This window comes from Pan troglodytes, chromosome 12 (genome assembly GCF_028858775.2).
Source record: "Pan troglodytes isolate AG18354 chromosome 12, NHGRI_mPanTro3-v2.0_pri, whole genome shotgun sequence".
Lineage (NCBI taxonomy): Eukaryota > Metazoa > Chordata > Mammalia > Primates > Hominidae > Pan > Pan troglodytes.
The window spans coordinates 20577359-20598256 of NC_072410.2; the positions used below are offsets into that span (position 1 = coordinate 20577359).

Sequence of the window (20898 nt, forward strand, 5' to 3'; positions counted from 1 at the left end):
TTGTATTTGTTAGGATTATTTCCATTGTGAGAAACAGAAACCAAATTTAAGCAGAAATGAGAAATAGTTAACTCCTAAACTTCAGAGTTCCAAGGAATTCAGGCATGACAGGATCCAGGGACTCAAACAATGTCACAGATCTCTCTTGGTCTCTCTTTCCTTCTCTGATTCTGCTTATCTCTTGACTCTTCACTTTTGACATGATTCATTCTTGACGCTAACAAAATCTATCCTTGTGGAAGGAAAGACTGCTACCAGCAAAGCTATACCCACATTTCAGAGACAGAGTAGGAGAGGGAGCAAGAGAGAGACAATTTTTCCCACCTAATCCAGCTGAAAAGAATCTCCGAGGATTTAGGTTCATCTATCCTGTGTTGCAAAGCTGCCTACAAACTGTGCAAGCTGTACCATGTTAGGGTTGACCAAGCCTGGGCATGGACTCACAGGAGCCAAATGCACACAGGAAGCTTCCTAGTGGAATCAAAGGAAGGGTGAGAAAATGTACTGCTCATACCCAAAGTGTAGTCTATTACAAACTTACACATTCTCCGGGAATAAACTATAGAGTAGGAGGGAAACTATCACTTAGGGGCACTATGGCTTATTGAATTTTGGAGTCAGCCAGCCCTGGGTTCAAATACTATGGAGTACTAGGGAAAGCGATCAAAACTCTCTAAAGCCTGATATATAGGCATGTGCAAAATATACCTCAGAAGGTTCTTGTAAAGGCTTGTACAGCCACTGCCTGGCACATACTAAATGCTCAACAAAACATGAATCCCTATAGTGGTCAGCAGCACCATTTCATGATGCCGAGTGTAGTTTGCTGTGACTTGTTTATATGTTTAGACAAAACACCTGCATTCATTCAACGTTGTCCTTCCTTGTCCTTTTGTCCAAAGAACATTGTAACATCATCCCCAGAGTGGTGCCCACTTATGCCTTCTTCCCACAGCAGCCCGCACTAAATGTCAATTCTGTACTCCTTTCCTATAACAAAGCTTCCATTTTGTCTCCTTTCTATCTCAGCCGTCAAATTGAAATGCAATCAAATAAATGTACCCTTGCAAGTGTGTGAATGAAGCTGTTGGAGACATTAATAAAATACTCTTGCTGATTGCATACATTAACTATTTTAAAATTTTAATTCTAGAAATGTATGTAGTAGTAGACTGGTCTCCCCCAGAGATGTTTTAGAGCAACACAACTTTCCAGCATCTCTAAAATGTTACTGGGTAGGTAACTGCCTATATAGAAAGCCAGGTCTAACTGAGACACAGCATCAAGCAATAGGCATCAATTTTATTACTGTTGTCAATAATAAAAGTCTGTTATTGTCATTCAAGCCAATAGCAGGCTTTTATTTGGGACATAGAATCAATGGCCTTTGATGTTTCAGATATAAGCTGTTTCCAAAAGCTTGAGCCCAGAATAAGGTAACAAAAGCATCCTACATTAAAGCTGGAAGTGAATAAGACTATGATAAACTCACAAGTAACCTTGTGAGACAATCTTAGATTCTGTTTTGTATGTTATATTTTGCTACATATAACTAATATAAATATTGTGCATATTATTCTGAAACTTTTTATCAACATGGCTTGAAGTTTACCCATGTTCATACATGTATCTGAAGTTCATTCTTTTTAAACTGCACATAATAGTGGATTTGGGGGATGTACACAGCTTCTCTGTACTCCTATCCACGGACATATTTAGTCTGCTTCCAAAATTCCACAGTTACAAATAACACATCAATAAATATTCTTATGCACATGCCCTTATTTGCATGAATAAGAGCTTCTTTAGGCTATGTGCCTAGAACAGCTATGAGCATTATGGCTAAATGCTCTCTCCACAGTGATTCTACCAGTGAGCAGTAAGTTCAACAGAGAAGCATCCCTACTGCCCCATGACCTCACCAACATTGCCAGGCCCTTTAAACTTTGCTAATCTGCAAGATATAAAGCAGTAACTATTGTGTAATGACATGTCCCTTATTATTAGTGAGGTTGGGCTCTCCTATGGGTCTTGATTATTTGGTGTCCTGTGGCTTTGAATTTCCTGTTTATATTGTTTGTCCATTTTTCTATTGTCTTTTTTCTTTGGTTTTCAGAAGTTCTTTTAGAAAATGTGGTGTCAGATGCCACACAGTATCTTTCCTCTTGTTCAAGATCTTCAGCAGAGGCTGAGGCTGAAGACAGAACATGCTGAGCACCAGCCACAAGCCCACTGAGAGGGACGTTCCCTAGGAACTGGCCCCACCCACACCCCCACCCCAATGAGCAACCACTCCACATATGAGGAGAGCTCACAGGTCGTCTTTGGGCCTTTGTGTTTGGTTCATGAAAAGAGCTTATTTCTTCCTCACTCTACCAGGGTGAGGGGAGATCCCCAAGATAATTATTCCAAAACTTTGAGTGCCATCAATAAAGTGGGACTGGATTTTGATTCCTGCTGTGCACCTGATTAGCTGGTAGATTCACTGTACTGTCTGTCCCTGAGTCCCTGAACTAGAGAAAAGTAGACTTGAGAAGAGGTGGTGTGGTGAGGCCCTGCCCAATGGAGTGGGCCATGAATGCCTGCTCCCCTCAAAGTTGGGCACATGCCACCAGAGGTTCTGATTCCTAAGAAGTAGGGAAATGGAGCCCCAGCGCACCTGCAGACCTGAAGGTAGACCGTGGTGGGAAACTGAGCTAGAAGCTCCAGGCACAAAGCAGCACAGGCCCCACAGGTGTGCGTGTGAGGCCACCCACTGCATGGCAGCCTGAAAGCACAGCTGGGTCCCTCCAAAACCCACCTTTGCCAGGGTCTCTCCTCAGATGTGAGCCCCTTGTAGGACATGAAGGTGTCACCATCCATCCACTTGATGCCCTTGGGCAATGAGCAGGGATGGCAGTTGTGGTACCCCAGGCAGAGCCATCATATGTAGTCAAAGATGTAGACATGGTTTTTTCCCTCATCTCTCACTGCTCCAAATGAGGTGGGAGAGATGGAGGAAGAGGACAGGTGTGTGACAGCAGCCCATCACCACCTTTATTCCACCCACTAGTCTCAGCTCCCATATCCCATGAGCAGAGTAGAGGAAAAGAAAAGCTTGGAATCAAATGATTAAAGTTTTAACATGAACCAGAGCTGAATCTGATAAACCCCAAATGACTCTTCAAAGCACCAGAAGTGACTGCAAAACTATGAAACCTAGCAGAAATAACTGAAGGGAGCTTCTACCTAATGGAAAAAAAGGGCTTGACTTTGGGGAAAAAAATCATGTTTCTACCATGCTGCCTTGAACTCAATTACCTGGCTACACCTCTCTTCCACCTGCCACAACAGTCTATGGGGCTGTTGTGATTATAAAGTGAGATTTCATTTGACACTCTTCCCACCTTGATGGCACATCTCTAGAAAAGCCTACCCCAAAATGTTCACCCATCCAATCCTGAAGCCTAGGGCTGAGTGTTGTGTCTTTAATTCATTCATTCCTCTGTGTTTCTGAGGCAAGAAGGAGGCATGTAGAATCCGGGCTCTAGTCAGCTCTCTGCATGCATTTTTATTGCTTTCTGACAAATCAAGGTTGCATGTTCTTTTTAGAATCCCTTTAGGAAGTGAAGGAAAAACACCAGGGCGCTCCCTGCGGGACACGTGGGGCAATCGCTGGAGCCCTCACTTGGGTTTGGGACTTAACGCTGCTCATCTGCCTGGGTTGTAAGGTCCCTTCTTTGTCACTGAGGTCAGACTACCAGATACCTCCCTGGAACATCCACAGGGTTCGTGTTGTGGTGGACAGACCCTCAGGGGCAGACAGAGTGAGGCGAGGACGAGCCCTGAAGACAGGCCGTTCTTTCCCAGGCCGCTCCGTCCTCAGCAAAGCAGGACCGACCCTCCCTCCACCCCGCGCCACCGCCCCCGCCACCCCTCCCCACGGGCCAGCGGGACCTCCAAGCATGATCTCAGTACTTATTTCAGGCTGGTTTCACCCGATGACAATTTCCCTGAGTACCAAGGGAAAACCACTATAGATTATTTATTCTAAATAAGCCAAAACAACGTCCCAAATGGACATACCTGGTGGAGGTTTTAGCCATGGGTTTAATTGAAACCAGACAGCTCGGAGGAGAGCACGGCTCTGTTTCAAGTTCCCAGATGGCTCCTGGCCGCAATGCTTTCCCACACTCAGGCCTGATGTGGTGTGGAGCCGGGCCATCACCTGGCCCCTAGGTCAGAAACAGGTGCCGGAGCTGTTGCCTCTTCCTCAGGTGGGGGCTGGGGGTGTCACAGTCAGGTCAGCCACAACCCCTTGTGACTAGTGTTGCATTTTTTAAAAAGAAAGAGAAAAAGAGAGTCTCTCATCAAATGGCTTTCTTCCATGATTTTCCTCCTGCTCTCTCTCTGCATCTCCTCACTCCCCTACCCCCAGCCATCTTCCCACCCCTTCCTTGTGGCTGTCTCCTCCATCTATTAGATCATGCATGCCATCAGGGCAGAGAAATGCCTCTATGCTCACCTCTGTATCCATATAGGAGGCCCATGTGTTCAATGAGTGGCAGAAGGTGACAACAAAACTACAAAAGGCCAGTTTGGGACTTTTGTAATAGCATGGCTAAATGACTACCTGAGTTCTCCCATTTCCCCCTAAAGTGGCTACCATGCACCTTTGGCTTGGAAGGTAGACAGGTGGCATGGAGGGAAGTACAAGATTGGTCCTTTGAGATCCCTGAATGCTCTTTCACAGAGGCGAGGTTTCCAGGAAACCAAACAAAGCCCATCTTTTGGTCTCATACCCTAGAGAGGTGGAACAGGCACCCTCCTAACACTAGGTTGCCCACTGGTCTCTTGGGAGCTGCCTTGAACAGGGCCTGAAGGGACACCCGGTGCTCAACACCGAAACAGAAATCTGCCACTGTTTGATATTTGTCCTTCAAACCCCTAGGTTGGATTATAGATACAAATAAAATTAGGCCAAATGGTCCTTACCTTGCTTGGAAGCCATACAACAGATACGCAAATTAACTTGGGCAGGAGAGACCCGAGCAAATCTCACCACTGCTGTTGCGTCCGAGTTCCCATCATTCATTCACTGGGCCAAGCTCTGTGGAAGGTCTAGGGTGCCAGCAGTGTTCTGAGGGTCCTCAATTCCAGAGAAGGCCACGGCTGTACCTTCCAAAGCATTTATTTATTGGCCATGGTAAGAGCTGAGAGATAAAGACCCTTAATTTTCACACAGAATAAAATAGAGCCTACCTATTACTCATTCAATCAGAAAAGCTTTGTGGGCATTCTGACACCTGACTGATGTTGCTTGAAACAGAAAAGTTGGAAAACTGGAAAGAGAATTGATTTTCAAGCATGGGGGCTGGGAGTAAATGTCCTACCATTGCCCACCCACCTGCCCCCAATCAAGTACTTGGCTTTCTTACTTCAATGAGCAGATAATTGATTGCCTACAAGAAGACCTACAGGCTTCTCAAGATTCCAAGCATCCCCTTTAGAAATGTCTCTAGAGCCTGGTGTGGTGGCTCATGCCTGTAATCCTAGGACTTTGGGAGGCCAAGGTGGGCAGATCACCTGAGGTCAGGAGTTTGAGACCAGTCTGGCAAACATGGTGAAACCCCCGTCTCTACTAAAAATACAAAAATTAGTCGAGTGTGGTGGCATGCACCTGTAGTCCCAGCTACCTGGGAGGCTGCGGCAGTAGAATCACTTGAACCCAGGAGGTGGAGGTTGCAGTGAGCCGAGATTATGCCACGGCACTCCAGCCTGAGTGACAGAGCGAGACTCCATCTCAAAAAAAAAAAAAAAAAAAAAAAAAAAAAGTCTCGAGAGTATCTGTGCCCTGTCAACTGTGATATGTGAAATGAAATCAGAGAGAGTGACATGAAAGCAGGGTCGGGAATAGCCCAACATCCCAAGCTTTCTCTTCGTTTTAGGGGACTTCAGCCTCCTCACAGGAAAGCAGCTCTCCACTGCAGCCTGCTGACCTCAAGCCCCTGCTTCCTCCAACCTCTTTCTCTCTGGGACCACACACATGGGAATCATAAACAAAAGACCCTGAGACTCAGTATAGGCTTTTTTTGTTATTTTGCCTTGGTTGGGGCTGGGAAAAGAGATAACACCAGTCAGGTCTTATGGTTGCTTCTGTTTTTAATTAACCTGCTCTACTAGAGTAGGTACTGGGAAAGGCCAGATGGTTCTCCCCTTTTGTTAGGAGCTCTGAGCTTTCTCCACCCCTGTGTTATGGCCTGTTAAGCTTTTAGGATCCATCCAACTGGATGGAAGCAATGGCACCATCCACCCCTAGGGAGGCCTGCTTGAGAACGTGCCCTACTGAGAATCACCAGCAGCAGAGAAGGTACAATGGATAAACATACAAGACAGGGGACTAGTGGGGCTGGGAATTGCACAGCCACACCTTGAAACAGAGAAGTGTATTACTAGGTCCTTCAAGACCAAAAACATCCCATCACAGCTTGTTGATCATTTCTTTTGGAATGCACAAAAAATATATAAAACAAGAAATTCCCCAGTGTTATTACCAAACTAGGAACTCAGGCTTGAGCCTGGGACACCTTAGAATAGGTTTTTCTTTCTGACATCTTCAGCCAGCATTGGTGGGAGTCACAACTGGTACAAGCTTTCCGGAGGGAAATTTGGAAGAATGCATCAAATGATCAGATATAAATAGATCTATTTAAAAGATAAATTCTTCTATTTCCAGTAATTTATCTAAGGCAAATGATCAGATGAATGCACTCTGTTTGTAAAAGTAACAAATAGAACAAACCTAAACATCCATGTGATGGTTCACCTTATATGTCAACTTGCCTGGGCTGAAGGATGCCCAGATTAAACATTATTTATGGACGTGTCTGTAAGGGTGTTTCCAGCGGAGATTAGCACAGGAATCAATGGACTCAGTAAGACAGTGAGCCTTCCCCAGAGCAGGTGGGCATCATCCAAATCCCTTGAAGGCCTGAATAGAACAAAAAGCAGAAGAAAGAGGAATTCTTCTCCACCCCTTTTCAAAATCTGCCTCACTCACTACTTGAGCTGAACCATCTCATCTTCTGCCTTCAGACCAGGATTTATATCATCAGCGCCACTGGTTCTCAGGGTGTTGGACTCCAACTAAAGAAATATTTCACTGGCCTTCCTGGGTCTCCAGCCCACAGAGAGTGGATTGTGGGCCTTCTCAGCCTCCATGATCATGGGAGACAGTTCTTAATTTTGTATATATATAAAAGTCATATTGATTCTGTTTCTCTAGAAAACCCTGACTAACGCAATTCATAAATCTAAGATTGGTATTGCAAGATCAAATCTATGTGAATATTCATATATACACCAAAAGGATAATGAATATTTTTATAACTTCCTGTTTTCATAAATTTACCCAACGAGCAAATAATCAGGGAGGAAAAAGCTGTTCATATTTTGAAAACAAAACAAAAATCTCCATCCCTAGTTTCATCCGGCTCTTCAGAATAGCCAGGATGTCTTATTTCACAGCAGACTTGCGTAAGTGTCTGAGGGTTGTGAGTTTCTTTGTTTTTAAAATTTTTTTTACTGCTGTATGTTTTCATGAATGAACTTCACTCATGGGCAGTCTTGTTTCACAAACTCATGTCCTCCACCACTCCCTGCACTGGATTATTTTGAAGTAAATCCGAGACATCATAGTATTTCATTCACAAATGTTTCAGTATGTCACCTCTAACACATAAGATGCTTTTAGAAACATAACAATGCTACCATTATCATGCCTAACAATTTAAAAGGAATGCTGTAACATCGTGAAATACCCAGCCAGTGATACACTTCCCTGGGGCCATGTCTAACAACTGTGTTACCCCTGGGTGGGTTATCTAATCTCTTACACACTTACTTTCTTCATTTTAAAATGGAGAGGATATAGGATAATTGACTGTTAATGAGATAATGTACTTAAAGAGCTTAGCTTAGGGTCTGGCACATGGCAAATGCCCCCCTACCTGGCAGCATCAGATCATTTGTGATGTTACACACATTTTCCGTTCACCGGGCTTTTGTACGAATTAATCCTTACTTTGTAAATGTCCTGTTCATATTCTCTGGCCCTTTTTGTAGTGGGCAATAAGGATACCAACATCGTATTATCCCTTTTTTACAGAGGAAGAAACTGGGGCACAGGGTTTTTGACTTGCACGAGGGATTTAGCTAGCATACTCCCTCAGCAAGTGGTTGAGTTGTGACTGGAGTCCAGGGGCCCGACGCCAGGGCCACCTCTCTGAAATCCCTATGACCGCAGTCCCCTCTTGCGAGCACACAGTAAACAGAGCCTGCTGATCCCCACTCACCACCCTTGGACAGACTGCGGCAGTCTCAGAAGCCCAAGAGTTAGGAACACATTCGAAAATGGCACTATCTCCACCTTCTCAGCAGCCAAAAAAGAAGAAAGATATCCTTGGCCTTAAGTTGGAGAGCCCCGAGAAGGTAATGTGTGCACCCCGGGATGCCCGCCCACCTGTAAGGCTCCATTCTGGCCGCCTAGGTAGGTTGCGGCAGCCTGAACGGGGCTCTGTGAGCTTCGGGCTGGACAGCGGTTCCTCAGCAGCCACTAGAGGGCGCAATGGCGCCGTAGGCAGGCACCGAAGTCCTTGTTTGCCGAGCTCAGGCGTGACCTTGTTTGTCCTGTGTCTCAAGAGAGGAAATGTTCATCTCTTTCTCAAGGTTCTTCACCCAGTGAGCTGCTTTCTTTTCCTCTTGATGTCATCCTTTTACACAGGCAGGAAATTATGTTCACTTCTACTATCCTGTGGTCATTTAAAACCACAAACAAAGCTGATTGACCAGGAAGTCAGATAATTAAAAGAGCCATAAATTCTTGATAAAGCCTTGTTGATTGAAGAAAGCAAAGTAGCCAAAGTATCGTGATTGACAGGGGGACCAGCAGCCTGAGAGGCTGAGCTCTCCAGATTGCAGTGGAAAGGCATAAGTTGGTTATTAAAACAAGTTGGCGAGCTGTGACCAGCATTTTGAAAAATTGAGCTAGACTTGAACAAAATAGAACAAATAACATAGAACAGAGCTTTTTCCATTCCGTGTGTGCATACTGAGTTGCTTACTAAATTATGTTTCTCATTGTACTTCAAAGTTTTAAAAATATGAAAGCCTTGACCGGGCTCGGTGGCTCATGCTTTTAATCCCAGCCTCGGTGACAAAAACGAAACTCTGTCTCAAAAAAAAAAGGAGGAGAAGAAGAAATTTGGAGAAATGAGGCCATCAGAGAGGATGAGAGGACGAAAATATTCATCAGGACATAAAGCTTTGGTGGCTGTCAGACTGAGAAACAGTCCATCTACTAAGTGTGGGGAAAAAAAGCTATTGTGCATGACCCTCATGTTTCTCTATAGCCTCAATCACAGATTGGGTTTTGCCCAACTTTTCAGTGGACCACACCACGAAGGTAGTGGATTTAAGGTGAAAAATATTTGAATGTTGACAAGCTAATTGTCAGATGATTTTAGCAGAAATCAGTTTTCATTATTTAAACCGATAAGAAAATGTTTATGATTTTGACAGGCATGGTAAACAAACAAAATTGTGATTTATGCGGCTCAAATGAGAATAAAATTTATTTCACAAATTACTGATATTTTTAACATTTACAGTTTAATTGTTCATTGTGGAAAAACAGAGAAAAGGGCATACGCTGTCCAAGCACAGGCTTCCATGTGGGCTCAGCCCACCATGACATGGGGATGAATCCCAACTCTCACCCACCATGACAGGTGATCCCCCCAGCTCTCACCCACCATGACAGGTGATCCCCCCAGCTCTCACCCACCATGACAGGTGATTCCCCCAGCTCTCATCCACCATGACGTGGGGATACCCCCCAGATCTCGCCCACCATGACATGGGGATGCTCCCAGCTCTCACCCACCATGATGTAGGGATACCCCCAGCTCTCACCCACTATGACCATGTGGATGACCACCCGCCCTCACCCTCCATGACATGGGGATGACCCCCAGCTCTCACCCACCATGACATGGGGATGCTCCGAGCTCTCACCCACCATGACGTGGGGATGCCTCCCCCCACCAGCCCTCACCCTCCATGACCATGGGGATAACCCCCAGCTCTCACCTCACCCTCCATGACCACGGGGATGGCCCCAGCTCTCACCCACCATGACATGGGGATGGCCCCAGCTCTTATCCCATCCTCCTCTTCTCTACGCCTGAGCTCAACTGGGTGTCTAGAATGCTAACCCTAGCTTCATCCTGCAGCAGAAAATAGGTGTAGGAATGAGGAGACATGGAGCAAAACAAGTCATCTTCCAGCCATAGGTGTCAGTCCAGCAAGTCTTAGCCAGTCGTGAGAGTACACTTCTTTCTTCTTGAGCCTAGTTCTGGGCCTGAAATCAGGAAAGATCTATTTTCTCCTTTTCTGATGTGGTGGGAGATGGGGGCTAATGAGGAAACCTGCCATGGGAATGCGAAAACCTCTACCTTGCTTTCAGTTCATCTGGTGGTATATCCCTGAGGCTTCCATTTCTCTTGGGTTATCTTTGCAAGGTGGTTATGCCAGAGGATCACAGGTGAGTAGTGGCAAATCTCACCTTTCCTATAAGAGCCCCAGAGGAAAGGTGAATTTGGATGACAAGAGCCAGGGCTCTGAGGTCCTTCTCAAGTGGAGAGCTCCTCTCCAGGGACAGCCTGGGAGATGAGGGTGGAATTGTATTAGTGAACAGCAGCATTTCTCAGAAGTCCCTGGGTGTATGGGAGGGGACATCCACACACAGAGTTCCCATCTCCCAGAATAATACTACTACTGGAGATGTGTGGCCTCTAACATTCAGACCCAGCAGCCACCACTCCTAAAGCCAGCATCACCCTCTGTAGCTCACTCCAGACCTCATCTGGAACAGCCTCTGTTCTTCAAGGAAACCAGGAAGGAATTTTCCACTTTACACAGCCCCAGATCAATACCAAACAAGCATGTGTTGGAGGGAAGTTTATAAATAAAAAACAGGACCAAGTGCCGAGGAAAGGTCAACCATGACGTGGCAGGAAGTGGTCTGCATCACTATGGGGTGCTGATGGGTGTGGGGGGCCCTGGGGACTGAGGCTCCCTGAGCACATTCCATATTTTGTCAGGCCAGCTCCTCATGGCATCCCACGGTTTGCCAAGCACTTTTCGCATGTATATCTTCATCTTGCTTGGTCCTCCGGGGAAAGACCACACCTTCCCGGTCCCTTTATTTAATGTGACTGGGTCTTTCCCAGGGCCTCTCTCACGAGCTGACTCAGGGTATTTGAGGGGAGATACCAAAGGTAGTGGGTTTTGTGGCTGACTCAGTCATTATGGGAAGGTGAATGTAAAGGTAACCCAGCGACTCAGCACCTGTATTTCCCCTCTCTGGTCCAATCTCTGCTCGCAGCCCTACCTCCAGGTCAGTCCCTGGGGATTCCCAGGGGAGTCTCTAATTCCCTCAAGCCAGGGTCTTGGAAAGGAGTGATGAGGGTTTACAGCTAATTCATAGTATTAAAAAACTATGGCTAATTTTTTGTGTTTTTAGTAGAGACGGGGTTTCACCTTGTTAGCCAGGATGGTCTCGGTCTCCTGACCTCGTGATCCTCCCACCTCAGCCTCCCAAAGTGCTGGGATTACAGGAGTGAGCCACCACACCCAGCCTCTAGTAGTACTTTTATCAAAAGTAAATAGAAACGTGAAATTAATTTTCACAATACATTTTATTTAAACTAATATGTTCACAATGTTAAAATTTCAACATGTAATCACTATAAAAACTACTAGTGAGATATTTCACATTACTTTTTTCATGTAAGCCTTTGAAATCTGGTGTGTATTTTATATTTACTGTACATCCTGATTTGGAATAACCACATTTCAATCTTTCAATAGCCACATGTGGCTAGTGGCTACTGTGTTAGAGCAGTTCTAGAACAAAGGAGTCCCTTTCAAACTATTTTGAAGTCATCGTCTATAAGGCAATATGAAAGCTGATCTGAATGATTTCTCCTTTTCCAGGAAAGGAAACAAAAATGAAATCATGTTAGGGCTGCATATTTTATGGATCCCAGGAGAAATACACATAGTCTGAAAGAATGATCTCAGTCAGAAACTCAGAATGAATCATATGAATTAAACATTGGACAATGTCCAATGCTCAGCATGTGTTTTTGGTTTATACTAAGAACATATTATGCCACCAAATACAGATATTTACTATTATACTTAGTGTAGGAGGTATATTGAGACATTGTTCTAGACTACCACAGTTCCATATTTTGTGAAAAGTTATATTGCACTTTTTTTTTTGAGAGTGTGCCCAGGCTGGAGTGCAATGGCATGATCTCAGCTCACTCCAGCCTCCGCCCCACCAGGTTCAAGTGATTCTCCTGCCTCAGCCTCCCTAGTAGTTGGGATTACAGGTGCGCACCGCACCACCGCGTCTGGCTAATTGTTGTATTTTTAGTAGAGACGGGATTTTGTCATGTTGGCCAGGCTGGTCTCGAACTCCTGACCTCAGGTGATCCACCCGCCTCAGCCTCCCAAAGTGTTAGGATTGCAGGTGTGATCCACCACGCCCAGTCTTATATTTCACTCTTTGGGAATTGTATCTTACTGTAATCTTAAACTACACTAAAATAAATAATGTAAACCTTTTGTCAAATTGCTCAGAGTAGGTTTCTACTTTGGTTATAAGGAATAAAATTCATGCTTTTGTGTACACACTAGACATCTAAAGCAATCAACTATAGTTAACAAGCAGTGCTCTTACCAAAAGGTAACTCTTTCTAGAATCTGGCACACCATTTAATATCAGTATGAGCATATGGTGGGTTTAATAATTGTTTTCCATGTTTATAGGTTTCCTTTAGTTTTATAAGCAGTTAAAAAGAATCCCTTTCACTGAAATACAATCTGTGGTGGGACTTCTAGCTTTTCTCAATCTTACGCTGCTAGATTTATGTCACTGCCAAAGCTATGCAATGGGTGATATTTACACTATGCTCAAACAAAGCAACCAGAAAAACACATCACTGAATAATACAGATATTCTGAAGTCAAGCAAGCCAACTTTCATTAACAGATCAATTTCCTTAGAAAAGTTGATGAAACTAAAGACTGAAGTTCAAACAAAAAGCCCTCTCAAGGGGGTATGAATTTCTGGTAACTTATGGGGTAAGAAAAAGAGCAAGAAACTTGAAAGTAGGGAAGAGAAAAAAGAAAAGGAGCAAGAGGGGATAGCCAGCTCTCAAAAGAGTCTCCAATAGGAAAGCAAAATCTGTATCTAGCCAGTACCAACATGTGAAGAAAGAGTGAGCATAGCAAAATTTAGAAAGGTTGCTTGAAAACCAAACAAAAAACCAAATACCTGTAATCCTAGCACTTTGGGAGGGCGAGGTGGGCGGATTGCCTGCACTCGGGAGTTCAAGATCAGCCTGGGCAACATGGTGAAACCTTGTCTCTACTAAAATAAAATAAAAAAAAATTAGCCGGGCATGGGCTGGGCGTGGTGGTTCATGCCTGTAATCCCAGCACTTTGGGAGGCCAAGGTGGGCAGATCACGAGGTCAGGAGATCGAGACCATCCTGGCTAACACAGTGAAACTCCATCTGTACTAAAAATACAAAAAATTAGCTGGGCGTGGTGGCGCGTGCCTATAGTCCCAGCTACTCGGGAGGCTGAGGCAGGAGAATCGCTTGAACCCAGGAGGTGGAGGTTGCAGTGAGCTGAGACCATGCCACTGTACTCCAGCCTGGCAACAGAGCGACATTCGTCTCAAAAAAAAAAAAAAAAAAAAGTCTCTTTTGGCCAGGTGTGGTGGCTCACACCTGAAATCTCAGCACTTTGGGAGGCCGAGGTGGGTGGATCACTTGAGTCCAGGAGTTCAAGATCAGCCTAGGTAACATGGCAAAACCTCGTCTCTACCAAAAACAAACAAACAAAAATTAGCCGGATGTGGTGGTGCACACCTGTAGTCCCAGCTACTTGGGAGGCTGAGGCAGGAGAATCACCTGAGACTGGGAGGCAGAGATTGCAGAGAACTGAGACTATGCCAAGGCACTCCAGCCTGGGTGACAGAGCAAGACTCTCTCTCTCTCTCAAAAAAGAAAAAACAAAAAGCCTCCTTTAAAAAATGCAGTTTGATGCTATAAATTTATCAGTTAATAGTTTTTGGGGCAAAAAATGTTTTCTGACATTTCAATAAGAGCTATAGACGAAGTCCAGCATTAGTCATGACTCTGGACTAAGTCTGGAAATCTGGAATCTCTTCCCAGCTCTGGGAGGTACAAAGTTTTAAAAAATAAGGTCAAAATGCTGGAAAACATTCCATTTATTTCCTTATTAACACAATTGTTCACTCATAAACGACAGTAACACTTGGTGCTATGGGTCATGCACTGAGGTCAGAACAAGGAACAGAAGAAAATGAGGTAAATTGGTAAATCTTTTTGCAGTCTGAGAAGTGAGAGAATGCTGGCATGCCTACTCTGTGCTGGTTTTTTTTTTTTTTTTTTTTTTTTTTTTGAGATGGGGTCTTGCTCTGTCACCCAGGCTGGAGTGCAGTGGCGCAATCTCGGCTCACTGCAAGCTCTGCCTCCTGGGTTCACGCCATTCTTCTGCCTCAGCCTCCCAAGTAGCTGGGACTACAGGCACCCGCCACCATGCCTGGCTGATTTTTTGTATTTTTAGTAGAGACGGGGTTTCACCGTGTTAGCCAGGATGGTCCCGATCTCCTGACCTTGTGATACGCCCACCTTGGCCTCCCAAAGGCTGGGATTACAGGTGTGAGCCACTGCATCCAGCCCTCTGTGCTGGGTTTTATTTTGTCATCCAATAACTCACAACTACGTAATTTATTTCCTTTTTACAGATAAAGAAATGGGGGCTCAGAGCAGTCAAGAACATGCCCCAAGTTATTCGTCAGTGAGGCAGAAATTGTGGTGTCCTTGTGTAAGTTCACAGTTTATACTTTACCATTATACTGTGCTCCAAATTATCTGATATTTACTTTCAAAGCATGTGTAGGAAGTTTACTATGATGATGCAGAGACATTGTACAGAATCCAGTCCCTTGACTCTCAGGTCCCCAGAACACTCACTTCACGATTTTGTTGACCTCTTATGTCAACTTAAACCTGGCACTCTCTTGGCTGGCTTTCTCTGCTCTTTCTGGGCACTCCAAAGCTTCTGTACTTACATGCTACAATTCCAGTCACAGGAAGATGCTGAGTTCTTTAGTCCCAGATCCATATTCCTGAGAAAACCTAATTGCCTAGGCTCAGGTCATAACTCTGTGTCTGTTTCAGTTGATTATGGCTGGGCCTACTGCCCCTCTGTATGGTGGTGGGGCAGAAGTTCCCAGAGAGAGGCAGGGGTGACAGAGACTGTTGTCTCAAATGCTAGGCAGACATCTGGAGTGGTAACCACTACATCTGTTCACAGTGAGCACATCCTTGCAGGGAAACTGGGTTAATCATCTCTATTATTGAAACTCAGAGGTATAGTGTTTCTTCATAGGAATTTTCTTTCCTTATTTGAGATGGGGGTCTCACTTTGTTGCCCAGGCTGGAGTTCAGTGGTGTGTGATCTTGGCTCACTGCAGCCTCCCCTCCCGAGTTCAAGTGATTCTCCTACCTCAGCCTGCTGAGTAGCTGGGACTACAGGCATGGGCCAACATGCCTGGCTAATTTTTGTATTTTTCGTAGAGACAAGTTTTCACCATATTGGCCAGGCTGGTCTTGGACTCCTGACCTCAGGTGATCTGCCCACCCTGGCCTCCCTAAGTGCCAGGATTACAGGTGTGAGCCATCGCACCCAGCCTATTTATAGGAATTTTCTATAGGTATATAAGTAATAATTTGAAGGTCACAACTAGATGCCTTTTCGTGTAACCGTATCTTGAATGGAACAAATATTTTCTTTCTACAGAATTATACATAAATAACCCAATGCTTTTTAATACCCATGAAAAACCATTAGCTCAAAGACACTTGCAAAATTGTATCAGGTTGTTTTCCTTCGTGTGTATTAAGTTTGAAGCAAAGGGGATTTTCACATACCAAGACAAAGTAGAAGTCTTCCACCAAGTTGAAATCATCACATTGCAATTTAATCATACAATACAACCAATTTTTTGATGTGTTATGCCATTCACCAAATACCAAAAATTTTTTAGGGGAAACTTTACATCCTCAATACTATACACTTCCAGCTACATCACCACCTAACAGGGACTTTAAAAAGAATACAAAGTACGGTATGCCTTCTCAGTGCCTTGTTAGTAATTCAGTTACAGTTCTGCCGAACTTTCTTTAAAGGAATACAATTCTCAATCTTACACGGTTCAGAGCACAAGCATAGCTTATTGTATACAAGAGATGTGCATCAGTTCCCACTCCTCAGGGACTGTATGAATTTGGCTTTATTTTATTTTTTTTTGACAGAGTCTCACTCTGTCACCAGGCTGGAGTGCAGTAGTGTGATCTCAGCTCACTGGACTCTGCCACCTGGGTTCAAGTGATTCTCCTGCCTCAGCCTCCCAAGTAGCTAGGACTACAGGTGCACGCCACCATGCCCAGCTGATTTTTTGTGTGTTTTTAGTAGAGACGGGGTTTCACCATGTTGGCCAGGATGGTCTTGATCTCTTGACCTCATGATCTACCCACTTTGGCCTCCCAAAGTGCTGGGATTACAGGCATGAGCCACTGTGCTGGGCCAAATTTGGTTCTTAGAAACCAAGGAGTGATGTGTGCACCAGGCCCAGGGCTGAAGAGCTGCTTCTCACTAGATGCCTCTCTTGGTCTGGCTTCTGTGTCCAGTCCTATCCAGGGTTAGCTCTGTTCCTCCTCCTTGTGGCATCTGTGTTTCTCTTTCTGCTCTGTCTCTCCCCATCTCCTAGTCCAAACATCCAAAGAAATCAATTACCTCCAGGAGATCGAGACCATCCAGGCTAACACGGTGAAACCCCGTCTCTACTAAAAATACAAAAAATTAGCCGGGCATGGTGGCGGGTGCCTGTAGTCCCAGCTACTTAGGAGACTGAGGCAGGAGAATGGCGTGAACCTGGGAGGCAGAGCTTGCAGTGAGCCGAGATCGCGCCATTGCACTCACGTCTGGGTGACAGAGCAAGACTCTGTCTCAAAAAAAAAAAAAAAAAAAATTAATGACCTCTGCCCCTAACTGAACAAAGCCCTTCATCTAAGGCCACCCTTTGGTTGGCAGCCTTAGCCAGACATCTGCTTCTGGTCAAATCAATGTCTTGTCCACAGGGAGGCCCAGCGCTGTTTCTGGTTTTAGCTGGATGCAGGGTATCAGACATGGCAGGTACTACGGTCTACCTGGCGGGTATCAAAGAGTTGGTCGACGTTCTCTCAACAACCTAATAGGGACCAACCATGGAAGGCCAGTAGTAAAGGAGTTTGAAGTTCCCTTTCAGAAACCAATTAACAACCCCAAAGAGACAGTGGGTAACATAAAAGAGCAGCCATAAAAATATACAGTTAAACATATTTAATAGAAATATTAAAATAATCACTACACTTCCTCTCATTGCAGAAACCATGAAAGAATATGCCTTTTGTAATCAAAGTAATTTTTTATCATGCAAAAAAGTATTTTGTTATGACATTCGTAAGTGGAGACTGTATTTCAAAACAAGTTTATACAGACTTCACAAGGTCTAAAATCAAAGTGAAATATATTTAAATATGATTAGTTACATCGTATGCAGCTGGCATACTCATATTCACAGTTTATAAAGTAAAAAAACTGAACTCTTCATGTCGGCTCTGAAATAGATGCTTTTTCATTCATACATTCGCTAGTTAGGTCTGTTCTTCTAAGGAGGAAAGACGAGATATAGGAGATATTTTTTAAAGAACAAACTCAACATATCAGCAGCAAATTTCAGTTAAACTAAATTGGAAACCAATGTTCTGTGTAACCAAAGTGCAAAGTCACTTCCCCAGCTCAGAAAGAAAATTAAGAGTATAAACTGAAGGCTTAAGAGAACTTCAGAGAGCATACTGTGTGATTAATACATAAACATTAAAAATTATCCAATTTTTGATTTAAGAACAACACAGTTTGGATCTAGTCATTAAAACATATGCACAGGTGTCAAAGGCAAGTAACACTACCACCTAAGGTTATTCGGAGGAACTGTGAAGATGTAGCACGGACCTCTAAGGTGTCTAAAATCCCTTCTGATGGAAAGCTTATGGAACACTATCTGCCAAAAACACTGAAAGCACCAGTTTTATATTTAGATCCAATGCTGAGTGATATAGTCACTGTTGGGATAGGTTTTTATTTGGGAAAATGGAGAGGATTCTCAAAACAGATTCATGGCTTGCATGCAGTGACACCCTATCAAGAGCCTGGAAAGACACCATGAAATCACCTCAACTCAAGTGGTGGGCCCACCTATTCATAGTCAGTGTTACACTAGCCAGCTCTAGGGCTCTGACAACATAATGAGTTTTGAGATAGTATACTTTAAAGAAAAAAAGGAGTTTATTTTAAAGCAAATAACTAAACTGTATTTTAACTTAGCATAATTCACTGCAGCATATTTACTTCATAGCCCCTTAACATGTCACTTTTACCAACAAAGCTTTTTCCTTCATATTCTAATCACAAAAGTTTCTCAACAATTTATAACAATCTGTAACTCTGACCTTGCAATAAATAGTCATAAAACGTTATTTTTATTACTATTATTATTTTTAGAGACAAGATCTCGCTCTGTTCCCCGAGCTGGAGTGCAGTGGTACAATCACAGCTCACTAGCCTCAAGCGATTCTCCAGCCTCAGCCTCCCAAAGTAGTGGGATTTCAGGCATGAATCACCACACCTGGCCTTGAAACATTATTTTTAAAGCCTAAATTCCAGTTGGTATGGTACCAAAATTTAGTTTAACTTCAAAATTCACAGTACTGCCGAGAAATGGGCGGGTCCTGAGGTTCCAGAGAAGTGGGGAGTGAATTCATTCCTGGTGGTTTTATTCTGGCAGCATGCATGGGAGATCACACGAGTTAGAGGGCTGTGGCCTGGTATCAACACTTCAAGCTGTTGTACTTTTACTTCAAGTTGAAACTTTTAAAATACATCTGTCATACAGATGTACAAATATATGTAAATGCAAACATATATACACACTTTTTGACGAAAGAATGATGGTAACACACACGAACCATTTTTGTAAACAGATTCTATTTGGTTAATAACAGTATTCCTTCCATCAACCTATCGGAAGTCCAAACCAACTACGAAGATAGGATGCTCATCCAGAAGAACGGGAAGCATTTTCTTCCTCATCTTTGGAAAGTAAAACAAAGAAAAAAAAAAGAAAAAAGAGAGTATTAAAATTTCTCAATGTAAAATCTATATTTTAGAACCACTCTACAATATAAGCAAATAATGTCTTTTTTACTGATCACATGCCTTTTTTGGTGGGGGGGGTTCTTTTTTTTTTTTTTTTTTTTTTTGAGGTAGGGTCTTGCTCTGTCACCCAGGCTCAAGTGCAGCGGCGTGATGAGACTTCAATGCAGCCTTGATCTCCCAGGCTCAAGTGATTCTCCCACCTCAGCCTCCCAAGCAACTGGGACCACAAGGTGTGTACCACCATGCCTGGGTAATTTTTTGTTTTTTTGTAGAGATGCAGGTCTCACTGTTTTCCAGGCTGGTCTCAAATTCCTGGGCTCAAGTGATCCTCCCACTTCAGCCTCACAGTGTTGGGATTGCAGTCACGAGCCACTGTACCCAACCATATGTCATTCTTTAGACACATTGCTTACTAAATTTCTCTTTTTAAAGGATATACTGAATTTCCGGTTGAGCCAACTTAACAGCTAATTTTCTATTTTAGCTTTTAAACATTGATAAGCAACATGAAGCAATCTAGAACTTAACCTTTAAATGGCTTTATTAAAGCAATCCAGCTATGAAAATTATGCAGAAATGATTATCTACAAACAATCTTACCAGCACATAAGAAATTCTTCCTCTATTCTGAAATACCATCTTCTCACAATATACTTTGATGTTATGAATCAATGTCTGTTCTTGAACATTATTTATTGTCTTTCTCTATTAAACAATTCCAAAATAAAATTTCCAGCACAACTAAATATTGTTGACGATAAGAGGATTTTTTAAAAAATTCTTTTAAAACAGAAGCTTATATACAACTTAGAATCTAAAACCAATAGATTTATGGTGAACCTTAAAACTGAACCAAAACAAACAAAAACCAAAGTTTTAATCATTTAAAAATCATGTTTATTGAGGTACAACTTACTTAGAGTAAAACCTGCCCTTTTCAGCATATAGCACTGAGTCTTGACAAATGCACAGTTATGTACCACCACCGACCAAGGCCTGGCACATTTTTACCTCCTCAAAGTTCTCCCTGGCTGCTTCTCCCACTCCTTGGCAACCACTAACCTGTTTTCTGTCCTTATAGTTCTGCTTTTTTCAGAGTGTCATATAAGTAGAATCACACTGTACACAGTATTTTGAGTCTGACCTCTGTCAACTGGCATAATGCATTTGAGAATTATCCATGTTGCTGAACTGGCAGTGCATTCTTTTTTATTGCTGAGCAGTATTCAATTGCATGGCTGTACCAGTTTGTTTATTCATTTGCCAGTTGAAGGATAACTGAGATCTTCCTCGTTTTTAGCAATTTTAAAGAAAGTTTCTATGAATAATTGTGTACAGGTTTTTAATTAAATGTTTTGGAGATATAATTCATATACCACATAATTCACCTTTTTAAAGTGCATAATTCACTGGTTTTTAATATATTCACAAGGTTTGTGCATAGGTTTTTGTGTGAATACTGGTTTTCATTCCTCTTGGATAAAGATTTAATTT

The 20898-nt window shown here is 43.3% G+C and overlaps 2 protein-coding genes across 12 annotated transcripts in view; both read right to left on the reverse strand.

The window, feature by feature from the left end:
• Positions 1-20898, reverse strand: part of IL18R1 (interleukin 18 receptor 1) — a 247672-nt gene that overhangs the window by 149638 nt on the left and 77136 nt on the right. The gene's annotated exons all lie outside the window — the stretch shown is intronic.
• The window catches only part of LOC112208197 (ranBP2-like and GRIP domain-containing protein 4), a 79938-nt gene continuing 76554 nt past the window's right edge, over positions 17515-20898 (reverse strand). For all 6 annotated transcript variants that reach the window (XM_054678115.2, XM_063788938.1, XM_063788941.1 and 3 more), the window contains one exon: positions 17515-19338. In XM_054678115.2, the coding sequence (XP_054534090.1) occupies positions 19304-19338 (35 nt within the window). In that variant the 3' untranslated portion in view covers positions 17515-19303. The remainder of the gene's footprint in view (positions 19339-20898) is intronic.